Raw genomic sequence first — 14,287 nt, 5'->3', positions numbered from 1 at the left:
AGAGAGAGAGGGGGAGAGAGCAAGCACAGGCAGACAGAATGGCAGGCAGAGGCAGAGGGAGAAGCAGGCTCCCTGCTGAGCAAGGAGCCCGATGTGGGACTCGATCCCAGGACGCTGGGATCATGACCTGAGCCGAAGGCAGCTGCTTAACCAACTGAGCCACCCAGGCGTCCCTCTTTATTTTTTTTAAAGTTCATTTATTTAAGTAATCTCTGCACCCAACCTGGGGCTCGAACTCAGGACCCAGAGATCAAGAGTCACACGCTCTTTGGACTGAGCCAGCCCGTGCCCCGATTTTTAAAATGTTTTTTAAAAAGGTATGTGGGGACGCCTGCATGGCTTGTTGGTTAAGCATCTGCTTTTGGCTCAGGTCATGATCCCAGAGTCCTGGGACTTGAGCCCCTAGTCAGGCTCCTGCTCACTGCGGAGTTTGCTTGAGACTCTCCATCTGTCTCTCCCCCTGCTCTCTCCGTCTCTCAAATAATAAATCAGATCTTCAAAACAAAACAAAACAAAAAACAAATAGACTTTCTGGGTCCAAGGATAGACCCATTTAAAAATTTGATATTTATTTTAAAATGTCCCTCAAAACATGGGCGCCTGGGTGGCTCAGTGAGTTAAGCCGCTGCCTTCATGCTCAGGTCATGATCCCAGTGTCCTGGGATCAAGTCCCACATTGGGCTCCTTACTCATCGGGGAGCCTGCTTCTCCCTCTGCCTCTCCCTACCACTTAGCCTGCTTGTGCACTCTCTCTCTCTGACAAATAAATAAATAAAATCTTTAAAAAAAAAGATATTAAAAAAAAATGTCCCTCAAAGCAGTTGTGCTAATTACTACACCTCCGGTTTGTACACAGACGTGAGACTGCCTCTCTCCCCATACCCGGGCCTGTAGTGAGTTTTATTTATCTTGTTATTATTTGCCATGGTGATGGGTAGAAAAGATAGTATTTTGATGCTTTCACTCAACTTCTGTAATGATGTTGCGCCTATTTTCATACCTTTATTGATAAGAAGGATGTCTTATCTTAGGAATGATCTTCTGATCATGGTCCTTTTGGATTATCCATCATTTTATCATCGATCTGTAAAAGCTTTTTAAAAGTTAAGGATATTGGGCACCTGTGTGGCTCAGTTGCTTAAGCGTCTGGCTTCATCTCAGGTCCTGGGACACGAGTGGGTGTGCACTTGCTCGCTCTCTTGCAGAAATAAAATGTCTTAAAAATTTTTTTTTAGGGCGCCTGGGTGGCTCAGTGGGTTAACCCGCTGCCTTCGGCTCAGGTCATGATCTCAGGGTCCCGGGATCGAGTTACGCATCGGGCTCTCTGCTCAGCAGGGGCCTGCTTCCCTCTCTCTCTCTCTGCCTGCCTCTCCATCTACTTGTGATTTCTCTCTGTCAAATAAATAAAATCTTTAAAAAAAAAATTTTTTTTTAAGTTATCCCATGCATGCAGATATAGTTATTTATTAGTTTATTTGAGAAAGAGACCGCGTGAACAGGGTGGAGAGGGAGAAGCGGGCTCCCTGCTCTGATGCCGGCTCCATCCTCGGACCCTGGGGTCATGACCCGAGCAAAAGGCAGACGCTTAACCGACTGAGCCACTCAGTGCCCCTGTGTTTTGAATATATGGTTTACCTTTGTATTTAGTATTTGTGTGTGTGTGTGTGTGGAATGGATATTTTGAATTTTTGTATGTTCAGATTTTATCAGTTTTAAGTTTCTATGTATTCATATTTACCCATAACTAACTTTATGGCGTCTGGGTTTCATATTAAGTATAGAAATACTTAACTTAGCCCTTTTTATTCAGTAAACATGATTACAGGTCTTGGGCCTATGAGCTTTTTAAAAAGTCTAAAAATACTTGAAATCTGAAATAAAATATTTCTTGCTCCAGAAAACAAAAAGAAAATTCCAAAAGGCAAATAGTCAAGTATTTTCACTAAGTGTCTGGAAATAGAACATTATATCAGCTTCATTAACTATTAAATGTAGTGCTCACAAACACATGATACATTTGGAAATAATTCGTAGGGTTGATTTTTTTCTTTATTTCCCATCTTGCAAGTGTTCTCAGGAATAAATGTAGTTACAGAGATCACAAACCAAGCACAAATTAGATCAGTTCCTTATCACCAAACAACGTCAAGACAAAGCTATAGAAATTCTTCCCAAAAAAATGTACACCTGAAAATGAGAGTTGGTATGTGTTGGGCACCTATGACATCTGCTGTGACCAACCAGAAGCTTCCAGAAGGAGGATCTGGAGTCCCGGGGGCTGGGAATAGCCCGTTCCTCAGTTCATGGTTGTAAAGAAATAGGAGAGAAACTGGTTTTTCCCTGACACTAGGATGAGTTTATTATTTGCGTCTAAAGTTTTGTTTCACCAGTGATTTACTTTGACGTGACGCCAGTTGTCGCCCCTCCCTCCTTCATTCCCACCCCCTTTATTGACAACTTTTCCCCAGTGGCTTGAAGTTCTACCTTTGATCATAAACTGTAGTCCTGCAAGATATGTGTCTTTAATTTTTTTCTTAATGCGAGAACACATCGCTGCTTAGAAGTGCAGTCAGGGTGTCAGTACTCTTTCAAAAGTTGTGTGGGGTGGGGAAACCTTTTTGGTGGGAGACCACTGGCTCCCCTGCTGTCTAACAAATGGAGGAGAGGCTTGCAGATGAGTAAATGCAGCACCTTGCAAGGGGAGGGAAAAGTAAACACCATGGAGAGGGGCACCGTTCCGTGCAGCTGAGAGCATCGTAAGAGGTTTGGCCGATAAGGTCTTGAAGTCGGGGCGGGTCCTGGAAGGCAGCAGTCTCGAGCTGGAGTACCAATGCCCCTAGAGGCGCACGGAGACTTCCCAAGAGGGACATGACATAGATGGCTTTGATGGTTCAGTAAGTCCTTAGTTGATCTGTTCTCATTCATAAAACTCCTCAGTGAGGGCACACAACACATGCAGCTCGTCCTCATCAGCCGCACCCCTCCCCGGTCCCCATCTTACGAGGGAGTAGTTCTCCGATCTATAAAAAGCCGTCTGGGTTATGGAGACAGTCCAGACCGTAGGGGCACGTGACCACAAACGTAGCGCCCTGGGGCCTGGATGGCAAGTTCTTTTTTTTTTTTTTTTTTTTTCAAGATTTTATTTATTTGACAGAGAGAGATCACAAGTAGGCAGCGAGGGGGCAGTGGGAAGCAGGCTCCCCGCTGAGCAGAGAGCCCGATGTGGGACTTGATCCCAGGACCCTGAAACCATGACCTGAGCCGAAGGCAGAGGTTTAACCCACTGAGCCACCCAGGCACCTCTGGATGGCGAATTCTTTTGCAAGTTAGATCCCTTGCAATACTTCGCTTTTAACAAAATTGAAAGAGAACCTAATTAAGTTGTCAGCTAATAGGTCATTAGAAACAATTTTTGATGCTGTGTTAACCATGTGCTTTCATAGCATTATAATTCAGAGCAAATTCAGAGAATCAAGTGACGATTCCACAACAGAGCCCCTGCCAGCCCATCTATATGTCTATGTAAATGAGCTTTGCCAATGCTTGTGTTCATGAAAATGAAAAATAGGAACAGATTGGATTCTGAACTCTTGTCTCAATCATGTGATAAGAATATTCATTCTCAGATAAGCAAACTAATTAGGGGACAAAAAATTCCTCTCCATCCTCATAAGAGCTGTTTCCAACAAGTTTTTAGTTTTGTATCTTGAGTATCTGTGTATCATTATATACTACTAATAACGAAGGATAACTTAAGACAGGAAAACAGTCAACACTTAGAGCCCCATGGTTATTAGAAATGAAAGCAAAATTAATCTTTCAATTTACATACACATTTTTGCAGCAGAGTGGTAGACCAGGAGACCAGTAAAAGGCTTCTCAGCATAAAAAGATGTTCTATTGGGATAAAATTCTGTGGGCAAAGTGGGAATGGAAATAGAAGCTCAAGGTGAAAAGGAATGATAGAAAAATTTCAACTATCAAAGAAGAACTTGTTCGTGTAGGTTTTAAGTGAATAATAGAGGGTCGAAAATTGCCGCTGTTCTCAGATCCCACTGGTGACATTCAAGAGTGATGGAAGAGTTTATTTCAAACCCTCAATATTTATAGTACGCCAGAAATGACATCTTTTGCAGTTACTGAAGCGTTTTATATGTTTATTCAAAAAAGTGCGAAGGGGTGCTTCGTGTTTGAAAACCGCTTTAGAGGGGGGAGGCAAGCAAAATGTCTTCAGGAGTTTGTGAAGCGAGGGAAGGCATTTTTATGATGCTGGGGTCCCGGTTGTGCTGGTGGCTGTAGGGCTGTAGGGATTGCAGAGCGAGAAGCGGGCACTGCAGGGGGAGCGCGATGGCCCCAGGAACGGGGCGGGCTAAGGCAGTGAGCAGAGGCGTCCCCGTCCCTGCCCCGCCACCATGGTGCCTCCCCAGGTGGGAGAGAAAAGGGGAGTCAGCGGGGTGACTTGGAGCTGGAGCAGGAGTGAACAAGGATGTGAGGGAGGGTGACCTCATCTTTTTGTGAGACCGAGAATAGGAGGAAGAGGTTTCGGAAACTTGGTTGTAGGGGAAGGCAGGCAGGGTCCGGGTTTAAGGCTGTGGCCGAGGCGACGGGACCGTCCAGCTGCTTTATATTTTGCTGCTCCCCGTGGCCGGCAGGAGATTGGGTGGCAGGTCCGAGGAGAGTGAAAGGATTGCTGGGCACCAAGGAGAGCCCAGTTCGGGTCCTGTGGCATCAGCTGCCCGCCTGCTGGGTGGGTCTGGTTTCCCGGCTTCTAGCTTGGGGATCACGAGTGGGCATGGCTGAGAGCGGGCAGGCTTTCCGTGGGCACGGACGGTTGGGTTAGTTTCCGAGGTTTCTGGTGTCTTTCCTCTTTCCACAGTACTTACCACCTTCGGACACCCCCATACAATGTATGAATTCGGTTTATTGCCTTGGGTAAGGTGTATGAGGGTGGGGAGCTCTCTTATGTGCACCGGTGTCTTCCACGTCATTAGAAGACCCCGTCGCACATAGTTGGTGCTCAGTAAGTAACCGGTGCTTCAGTGAATTCAGTGAAGGAATAAATGCGTCTGCTGATGGGCTACACGTTTATAATTTCCTTCATTAACAAAGTGATTTTTCAGGGCACCTGGGTGGCTCAGTGGGTTGGGCCTCTGCCTTGGTCTCGGGTCATGATCTCAGGGTCCTGGGATCAGGCCCTGCATCGGGCTCTCTGCTCAGTAGGGAGCCTGCTTCCTCCTCTCTCTCTGCCTGCCTCTCTGCCTACTTGTGATCTCTCTCTGTCAAATAAATAAATAAAATCTTTAAAAACAAAACAAAACAAAAAAGTGATTTTCAAGCTGTGAGGGAGTTTCTGCTGGCACAGCTCTCTCCACAGGGAAGAAAGTAAAGCTTAACCCCTACCTCACACTCCACACAAAATAAAAATAAATTTCAAATGGAGCAAAAGCCTTAATGTATACAATAAAGCAATAAAAAGCTTGAGACACACTCCAGGAGACCCTGTGAACCTTCCAGGAGCAGAGGAGACCCTCTTAACGAAGAAAACCCAGAAGCCATAAAAGACAGACAGACATGTGTGACCACGGGAAGACTTGAAGAAAGTAGTCTGATAAGAGATGGCTCAGAGTCAACAGACAGATGCTAGATTTGGGGACTGTTTGAAATGCTGATAAGAGAAAACGGGTTATCTTTAGCACAGGAACCAAAGAACTCTCACCAGTTGACGAGAACAGAACACAGTTGATACGGAATCGTCTTGAAAAGGCCAACAAGGAAAAGAAACAATATTCGATGACCCTCATCAGGAAAGTGGGATTAAAGTATCAGAAAATTACCAACGTACACCCGTCTGACTGAGGAAAATATGAAAGAGCAGTGGCGTCTGTCCCCAGCAGGGAGGCGGGGAGGAGGCTGGGCTCCCGCCGGGCTGGTGGAAACATGGATTGTCGCAGCCTTGTTCAAGAGCGGTTCGTGACATCTGTCAGATTAAAAATAACCACACCTTTGACTCTACGGCCCCACTCCCGGGACTCGCATGGAAATCTAAACCCCTGTTTCATAGTGAGACATGCAAATCCACCTGTGATCGCGGGATAGTTCAGCAGGCGGAGGGCCGGAACAAAACAGCGCCGGTGCCTCCGGAGCGGACGGCGGGACGCGCTGCCGGCCTCACCGCGGGCGGCGGACAGCACTGGGGAGGAAGGCGGTGGCCTCCAGAATTGCTTTGCAGCGATTTCTACAAGAGAGCTAAGTGAGGAAGTGGAGGGAGAGAACTGTGTAGGTGCCCATTTTTTAAAAACTAATAATGGCCAGAAGAGAAAAACAGATAGACATAAATGTTTGCCATAAATCCCTAGAAAAGTGCAGAGGAAAATGCTAGGTTGCTGGCAGGGCTGGCCTGGGCAGGTCGCAGCTGTGAAACGGGAAGGGAGGGGAGGAGGAGGCCAAGCGAAAGAGAAAACAGGCCGCGCTCAAAGATTACATGCGAAGGCCCATTTATGTCAAATGATGCCCGTGTGTGTTGACATGAGAAGTTACCTGCAGACCTCTGGGCAAATTAAAAAAAAAAAAAAAGTCAGGGCAACGTGTGTAATCAGAGGCTGTTTTAAAACAAAGCTGAGAGCTCCAAGTGCGTGCGTGTGTGTGTGTGTGCGTGCGCGTGCGCGCGTGCTTGTAACTGTGAGCTGGGAAGGCGTTCGGGGGTGTCGGGCCTGTCTGAATCGGACCCCAGGGGCCTGGGCTAGGAAGGTGGGCAGGGTGAGGAGGTGACTAGCCTTTTCATTATTCACCTTGACCGTGAGGGGGGGAAACTGCTGACTTTGACTGGCCTGACCCGGGAAACGGAATTAAGATCCCGTTTGTTCAAAAAAACAAACAAAAAAAACCCCTGATAATACTGTTGTTAAAGTTGTAGGGGTCATGGAATACAAACTCCACATCTATTTTCACTTTACTCCAGTTTGTACTGATGTACAAGAAACCTGTGTCTGCTCACTCGACCCCGCATTACAGTTCTCCTGGTCTCTAAAATGAGAATTTTTGAGATGTAAATCCTACGCTGCAGAAACCTCGTGCAATGAACGTGTTCTGGGTTTTTCTGCCCTCTCCCCCTCCCCCCCCCCCCCCCCCGCCTCTGCAGCACACGATGGGATCGTGATCAAGATCGAGGTGCAGACCAACGACGAGGGCTCCGAGAGTCTGGAGACGCCGGAGCCCCTGATGGGGCAGGTGGAAGAGCACGGCTTCCAGGACTCGGAGCTGGGTGACCCGTGCGGAGAGCAGCCGGACCTGGACATGCAGGAACAGGAGAACGCGCTGGAGGAGTCCACGGAAGGCTCCAGTGAGTTCAGCGAGCTCAAACAGATGCTGGTGCAGCAGAGAAACTGCGCAGGTCAGTTGGCGGGGGTGCAGGCTGTGGGGGGAGCTGCTACCATGAGGCCTGCAGACAGGCCCTGCCTTGTGGGAAAGCTGGGCTTCCCTTCAGACAGGGTCGTTTGACCTTGACGGATAGACAGGTATGACAGCCCCGGGCACGGCCTTGGGGGCGGGTTTCCTGCCTCCAGATTTATAAGAGTCTGTCTCCGGGCTTGGAAGAAGGTATTACAGCCAAAGACGAAGTCAGATGCAGACCCAAAGGGGTCTCCGAGATCACCTCTCCAGCTCCCCCCTTCTATAGGCAGAGAAGATCAGACAAATTGCCCAAGGTCATGCCATCATGGTGAGGCTAGAACTTCCATTTTTGCTATGTTCTTTTTTTTTTTTTTTTTTTTTTAAGATTTTTATTTATTTATTTGAGAGAGAGAGATCACAAGTAGGCAGAGAGGCAGGCACGGGGGTGGGGCAGGGGGAAGCAGGCTCCCTGCTGAGCAGAGAGCCTGATTCGGGGCTTGATCCTCGAACCCTGAGATCATGACCTGAGCCGAAGGCAGAGGCTTAACCCACTGAGCCACCCAGGCGCCCCTCTGCTATGTTCTTGATAGTTCTTAGGTCACATTAGAAGTCCCAGTAACCCAGAGAGCTCAGCCCTAGTCAGGAATGTGTTTTAAAATAACAGACTGTATGGTCTCTTCCTGGTACGATCTGGCCATCACTCATGTTTAATTATAAAATCTCTGGGTCACCCTCCTGCATACTTTCGGCCCTGTGTGTGTTCAAGAACAGTGAGGAAGTAGGCTCTCAGCGGCCTAACCTCAGGACATCTTTTGTGGCTGATTGACGCTGAACAGTCCTTTCCGTCCTGAGAAAAGCCCGATCTGGTCATCACAGCGTACTTTTCATACACAGCATGAAATTCAGTGAGCTGCCGTTCATTCAGGGGCTTTCGGGTATAGTCATACGTGAAATCAGCCTGACGCTTTCCTGACTCACCCCCATCTAGTTTTGGAAATAAGATTATACTCAACTTATATGAAGGTGAACTGGGAAGCTTTTTCTCTTTTTCTATATTCTAAAAATAATGTGTAAGATAGGAATTAAGTGAATTCTACCAAATTTTTAAGGAACACACTTCACTTACGTTTTGGGTTTTTTTTTTTTAGATGTTTTCTTTACGTGCCAAAAAGCCATTAATTATCATAGCAGTTTTGATACTATACTATTGATCATAGAAATGTATCCACACCCATTTTATTTAATAGGTTTTTAAAAGTATGGTGCTGATTATTGGTTGTTGGGGTTTTTTTGTTTGTTTTTGAGACTTTATTTAACACAGAGGAACACAAGCAGGGGGAAATGGGAGAGAGAGAAGCAGTCTTCCTGCTGAGCAGGGAGCCTGATACGGGGCTCGATCCCAGGATCCTGGGATCATGACCTGAGCCAAAGGCAGACGCTTAAGCGACTGAGCCACCCAGGTGCCCCGGTGCTGATGACTTTTTACATTTTTTCATTTTGCCTGTAGAGAATCCCTTTGCAGGTGGCCTTTCTGCACTTCATAAGATATCACAGACGTCTTGCTTGGTCAAAGGTGTGGATCTAACCCCTTGCTTCTGAATAACCTCATGATACCCCCAAAAGCATTTTAATCCACAGGCTGTCTCTGTAAAACAGGGGAAGGTGCAGGGCACATCGTGAGGCTGAGCTGCGGCGAGGCCTCAAGTAGAAATGTCAGCCTGCCCTCTGGGCCTTCATTCCAGTGGGACCTCAGGAAAGTTCGCACGGTACTTGGTGGGATTTTGCATCCTGGATTGCGTCCCTTGCTGAGAATCCTAACAGGGCCCAGGCCATGCTGGCGGTGACGAGAGGCCTGAGCTGGGACTGGCACATCTGTGTCCTAACTGTGACCCTACTGTTTCTTGGGTTCCGAGGAGCAAGAGGAAGTCCCAAGGCCCAGTGGTCACTACCGGCTACTTTGTAAGACCTGGGCCAGCACACCACCAGTTTGTTTCCCTGGCAATTGAGGGGACAGGCTAGATGGTCCCTAAGTTAGAAGCTCTGCAGAGGTCTGGCTTTACTTACTTCATTTGGAACAATCACTAGGTATCTCTGGGCTTGGAGGCCCCGTGTCTGTGAAATGGGGCTAATCCTTGCTTGGCTTATCCCATAAGAGATTGTGAATAAAACAACAAGCTCTCGGGCGAGACCTGGAAAAGTTCTCGTTCGTTTGCTGTTAAGAATTCTGCAAAAGCAGACTGTAACAGCAGCTTCCATCTGACAGGGGCTCAGAGAAGGGAGTGCCTTTCTCGTGTCACACAGTAGCTAAAAACAGAGCTCTTGAAGTAGCCCTGTTTAGGGAGTGCAGAAGTACAAGGCATTTAAGAAAATGCAAACAGAAGTCAGAGGGCACTTCTTTTCTCTAGGGCTAACGTTCTCGGGGAACACTCTAGAACACCATGTAGAACAGCTAACATCTTGGGCCCTGAAGGGCCAGCCCAGAGGACGGAGAGCCGGGGAGGAGGAGGACATCCTATAGTTGTGTTCAGGGAACCCTTCCTGGGTGGGAGGCACCACACACCGGAGGCTGGGGGAAAGGCAGGAGAAACCTTGGCCCTAGCCTCAGACTTGGTAGGGTCACAGCCGGTGACCACCTGTGTGGGTGTCCTGCTGCAGGTGAGGCCAAGGCCCTAAGCCCTGGGCAGGCACCCCAGTGAGTGCCGATGGCCGGGGAGTGGTTGAGGGCTGCACTTTGGGACGGTCACGGGAGATTTAAGGGCAGAGCCGGAACTGGAGCTGGGTGGTATGTGGCCTGTGTGATTTGGAGGCAGGGAGAGGAGGGGGAGACTGCTGGAGGAGGGGGAGTACAGACACCTGGGGAGAAACCCGCAGGTGCCTTCTGGAAAGCCACAGACCCGTGAAGCTGCCGGATTTGGGGTAGAGGAGGCCTTAGAGCCTGAGGAGTCAGCCCTCCAGTAGCTCCAGTGGAAAAGGGAGGGTCCGTGTCAGGTGGTAACTGGTAGGCACCCTGGGCCCGAGTGCCCCCCCCGGGGGGAGGGGGCGGGGGCCGATGTGGGCAGCTGCTCACCCGCCACCCGCTCCGGAACGTGAGGACAGGCAGGGCCGCCTGCCCCTTCTGAGCTGCACAGGGTTCCCCGAGAGGGTTCCTTCCTGAACCGAGCCAAGGCCCGCGCGGTAACACCTCCAGCACCGGGGAAGTGGGGACCGCAGGCAGCGGGGAGCGGAGGGGGGGGTTTTCCCACAAGGGGCCGGGAATGTGCGGGGGCGCCAAGGCGAGGCCACCGCAACTGCCTCCGTCCCGGGTGCAGGCCCCCGGGCCGCCGCTGACGTGTGTCCTTCTCTCTCCCTGTCCCTGGAGCAGAGGGGATCGTGATCAAAACCGAGGAGCAGGAGGAGGAGGAGGAAGAGGAGGAGGAGGACGAGCTGCCGCAGCACCTGCAGGCCCTGGGGCCGCTGTCCGGGCGCTACGAGGCCGCCATGTACCAGACGCCCCTGCCCGGGGAGCTGTCCCCCGAGGGCGAGGAGAGCCCCCCGCCGCTGCAGCTGGGCAAGCCGGCGGGGAAGCGGCTGGCGCCACCGGCGCACGGGGAGCGGCACCTGGGCGACAGCCGCGGCCCGTCGAGCCAGCAGCAGCGGAACCGGCGCGGCGAGCGGCCCTTCACGTGCATGGAGTGCGGCAAGAGCTTCCGCCTCAAGATCAACCTCATCATCCACCAGCGCAACCACATCAAGGAGGGGCCGTACGAGTGCGCCGAGTGCGAGATCAGCTTCCGCCACAAGCAGCAGCTCACGCTGCACCAGCGCATCCACCGCGTCCGCGGCGGCTACGCGTCCCCCGAGCGCGCGCCCGGCTTCGCCCCCAAGCACGCGCTCAAGCCGCGCCCCAAGTCGCCCAGCTCGGGCAGCGGCGGCGGCGGCCCCAAGCCCTACAAGTGCCCCGAGTGCGACAGCAGCTTCAGCCACAAGTCGAGCCTGACCAAGCACCAGATCACGCACACGGGCGAGCGGCCCTACACGTGCCCCGAGTGCAAGAAGAGCTTCCGCCTGCACATCAGCCTGGTGATCCACCAGCGCGTGCACGCGGGCAAGCACGAGGTCTCCTTCATCTGCAGCCTGTGCGGCAAGAGCTTCAGCCGCCCGTCGCACCTGCTGCGCCACCAGCGGACTCACACGGGCGAGCGGCCCTTCAAGTGCCCCGAGTGCGAGAAGAGCTTCAGCGAGAAGTCCAAGCTCACCAACCACTGCCGCGTGCACTCGCGGGAGCGCCCGCACGCCTGCCCCGAGTGCGGCAAGAGCTTCATCCGCAAGCACCACCTGCTCGAGCACCGGCGCATCCACACGGGCGAGCGGCCCTACCACTGCGCCGAGTGCGGCAAGCGCTTCACGCAGAAGCACCACCTGCTGGAGCACCAGCGCGCGCACACGGGCGAGCGGCCCTACCCCTGCACGCACTGCGCCAAGTGCTTCCGCTACAAGCAGTCGCTCAAGTACCACCTGCGGACCCACACGGGCGAGTGAGCGCGCCCGCAGCCCCCGCCGCCGCTGCCCGGCCCGCCCCGGACACCTGCCGGCCGCCGCGAGGCCCCAGCCGGGCGGGCGGGGCCGGGGCGCCCCCAGCCCCTTTGCTGTGAGCCCCCCTCCCCTCCTTTCGTCCCTCCTCCCAAGGACACCGGGGTAGTGAGACCAGGTCGCTTGCTGCCGTGTTTACCCGGGTGGGGGGAGTGCGCGGACCTGGGGAACCCCTTCGGGCTGTTAATTTCCTTGACAATAAAATGGATGAAACCAATCAGCACGGGGGGAGTGATTTGGCCGCCGGCCACTCGGAGGGGCGGTGCAGGGCCACTTAGTTGGGGACTAGAACTTTATAATTACCTTTTGGATACTGTGGTTCTATTTGATAATAATAGAGTAATTTTTAAAAGACGAGCGTTTCCTGTTTGCCGTTTTTGTTTGGTTTTGAAGGGGAGGGCTTAAGAAGGTGGCCGAGGGACCTGTGCCTAGTGTCCCTTGCCAGGTTCCCTTGGGCCCCTCTTGGCTCTTCCCCGTGTTGGGCGGCGGTGCGGGCGCAGATCCCACAGATTATAAAGTCAAGGAGGAGACGGGGCTGCCGAGCTTGAGGTAGTGAATGGGTGTACGGAAGGGCTGCCCCTGCTGGCTCCCGCAAGGACTGGGGGGGGCGGGGGGTTAAGGGGGAGCAGGGTGCGCAGTTGATGATGGTCGATGGTCGGGGAGGTTTGGAATGCGCTGGGGAGACAGTTACACGGTTCAACTACAAAAGCTACGTGCCTCCCCCAGGGCCAGGCCAACTTCCCTGACAGCTCCGAATGCAGCTCAGGGCACAGTGGCATGGCCCGTTGTGCAGGGGGGCACAAGCAGGGGTGGGGGAGGGGTGCGGCGGCCCCTGGTGACAGTCATTGGGGAAACCACAAAAGGCTCCAGTGGGACCTTTTTTTATGTGTATGTTGTACCAAAGCTACCCTCTTTGGAGTTGTCAAATGCGCAGATGCACCCTGGGTCTAGGGACTGGTTCGTGTCCAGTGGCCCTCCAGTGAGGCCTAGAAAGAGAAACCGAGGGCACGTGACACTGGCCGCAGAGGGACTCACCCTCACCCTGCTTCTGGGCTCCGCTGTGACCTAGAGAGAATTCGGGCCATCGGGAGGGACAAATCCTGGAGGCCCACGGAGGGCCGGGCTCAGCCTCCTCGGCCTGGGGAGGCCAGACTTGGGCCGAAAACAGGGAGAAAAGCTGGAGAGACAGGGACACTGGAGGGAGGAAGATTAAGTCAGGAGTCAGAGGGTGGAGAGGAGTGGACAGCGTAATTACGGAGTTCAGAAAAGAATTCACGAGCGAAGGTGCCATATTTTTGACTCGGAAGAGACCAAGAGGTCACCAACCACATCCTTCAGGGAGACGCACAGAGAGGTGACGTGATGCTCGAGGTGTCACATTTGAAAGGATGGGACTTCGCTGTTCCCTGAAAATTGCCAGGCTGGTAGGCAGAGCAAGCAGCGGGAGGAGGGGCGGGCCGGGGCCGGGACGAAGCGCTGGCAAGGCTGGTCTGGGTCCCGGGCTGCAGAACCTGGCCCAGGGCCAGGGTGGCACCGTGCGCAGTAAACCAGAGGTGCCAAGAGCGGGACGGGTGCTCTGCCCACCACCGGAGGAAGAGCCTGGAGACGTCAGAACCCCTTCTCGGGGGCGTGGGGTGTCAGAGTGGATCCTGTGGGCTGGGGAGGACTCCAAAGATGGGGAAGATGGGCCAGGCCTTGTCCGTGCAGGGATTCTTAAAGGGGGGGCGTGTGGAAAGTGGGCTCCGTGGGCTCCTGTGTGAAGAAGCAGTAACTAATGACACCCGCAGAACTGGAGAAAGGGTTTATGTAGAAAACCAAGGTCAAGGAGGTTGGCTTGAGGCCAACTCGGCGTGCCCAGAGGGTCTTGGATCTGGGATCTCCCACGACTATGGGGTTTGGTTTGAGCGTGTGCGGGAAACCCCTGTGGAGCTTGGAAGAGGCGTGAGGCAGCCGGGGCCCGGAGACTGAGGCCGGCGGGCCGGAAACCGGCTGTGGTCTGCCATCGGGGTGAGCCGGTGCGATGGGCAGGCCACAGAGCGTGGAGCCGGTGGCTGGAGGTTGCAGGGATGACAGAGGAAATGGTCCTTGGCCACACCGGCGCGTCGAAGGCCCGGAAGAGATGTCAGCAGAGGTATCTGGAGATACTTGGTGGATGGTCACTGCTGCCCAAACCTCTGCTATCCAGGAATTTGAGGACCAGAGGGTACTGGAGATGTTTAGACGAGAAGGAGACCACAGCGGTCTGGGGAGGTCACAGTGACTTTGTTATACATGTTTACCAGGACATCCGTGGGCCATCGTGGCTCACGTAGGAATGGTGAGCCTTTCT

General features: G+C 52.6%; 1 protein-coding gene across 2 annotated transcripts in view; it reads left to right on the top strand.

The window, feature by feature from the left end:
- ZNF777 (zinc finger protein 777) overlaps positions 1-12,312 on the top strand; it is a 29,180-nt gene extending 16,868 nt beyond the window's left edge. For both annotated transcript variants that reach the window (XM_059172186.1, XM_059172185.1), the window contains exons 5-6: positions 7,139-7,390; positions 10,751-12,312. In XM_059172186.1, coding sequence (XP_059028169.1) covers positions 7,139-7,390; positions 10,751-11,907 — 1,409 coding nt within the window. In that variant the 3' untranslated portion in view covers positions 11,908-12,312. The remainder of the gene's footprint in view (positions 1-7,138; positions 7,391-10,750) is intronic.
- Positions 12,313-14,287: the final 1,975 nt, after the last annotated feature.

This window comes from Mustela lutreola, chromosome 4, assembly GCF_030435805.1.
Source record: "Mustela lutreola isolate mMusLut2 chromosome 4, mMusLut2.pri, whole genome shotgun sequence".
Classification (NCBI taxonomy): domain Eukaryota; kingdom Metazoa; phylum Chordata; class Mammalia; order Carnivora; family Mustelidae; genus Mustela; species Mustela lutreola.
The sequence above is the reverse complement of the archived record's forward strand: the minus strand, read 5'-3'. Positions and strand labels throughout refer to the sequence as shown.